This window comes from Eimeria mitis, genomic scaffold (genome assembly GCF_000499745.2).
Source record: "Eimeria mitis Houghton genomic scaffold, Emh_scaff1927, whole genome shotgun sequence".
Taxonomy (NCBI): Eukaryota; Apicomplexa; class Conoidasida; order Eucoccidiorida; family Eimeriidae; genus Eimeria; species Eimeria mitis.
In genome coordinates this window covers 9,278-10,055 of record NW_013570249.1, presented here as the reverse complement: position 1 = coordinate 10,055, position 778 = coordinate 9,278, and the positions used below count along the sequence as shown (strand labels likewise).

General features: G+C 55.3%; 1 protein-coding gene across 1 annotated transcript in view; it reads left to right on the top strand.

The window, feature by feature from the left end:
- Positions 1–130: 130 nt before the first annotated feature.
- Positions 131–778, top strand: part of EMH_0046010 (heat shock protein 90, putative) — a gene marked incomplete at both ends in the record, with an annotated part of 3,285 nt that continues 2,637 nt past the window's right edge. The window contains 2 exons of the mRNA XM_013496124.1: positions 131–197; positions 310–778. Coding sequence (XP_013351578.1) covers positions 131–197; positions 310–778 — 536 coding nt within the window. The remainder of the gene's footprint in view (positions 198–309) is intronic.

Here is a 778-nt window from a genome sequence, read left to right as displayed (position 1 = left end):
CTCTGTCTGGCTCTCTTTTCTTTGTTTTTTATTTTTTTGTTTTTTTGTTTTCTTCTTTTTCTTTCTCTTCTGCCTTTCGAGCCACAAACAGCGGCGTTCCATCCCCCTACACACTCCTACCCGCCAGCACATGCCGCAGCAGCAGCAACAGCAGCAGCAGCAGCAGCAGCAGCGGGAGATCCTCGAGGCAGCAGCATGTCTTGGGGTCTACCTGCCCTGATGCTGCTGCGGTGCGGCTGAGCCGCAGCGTCTCTACAGCAGCAGCAGCAGCAGGAGGAGCAGCAGCAGGATCTCCTCCCTCTCCCTCAGCGACCCCACCAGCAGCAACACCACCAGCAGCAGCAGCACCAGCAGCAGCAGCAGCAGCAGCAGCAGCAGGAGAGGAGCGTTTCCCCTTTCAGGCTGAGGTGAAGCGGGTACTGGATATAATAGTAAACAGTTTATACACAGACAGAGATGTGTTCCTGCGTGAGTTGATATCTAACGCAGCAGATGCATGCGACAAGAAGCGCGTACTGCAGCAGCAGCAGCAGCAGCAACAGCAGCAGCAGCAGCAGCAGCAGCAGCGGGGGAAAGGATATATTCGAGTGTATGCAGACAAGAAACAAGGAACCCTCACAGTAGAAGACAGCGGCATCGGCATGAGCCGCCAGGAGCTCATCGACAACCTGGGGACTATAGCTCAATCAGGAACATATAAATTCGCGCAGCATCTGCAGCAGCAGCAGCAGCAGCAGCAGGAGGAAGAGTTTGGGCTGCAGCAGGAGGGGATAGGAAC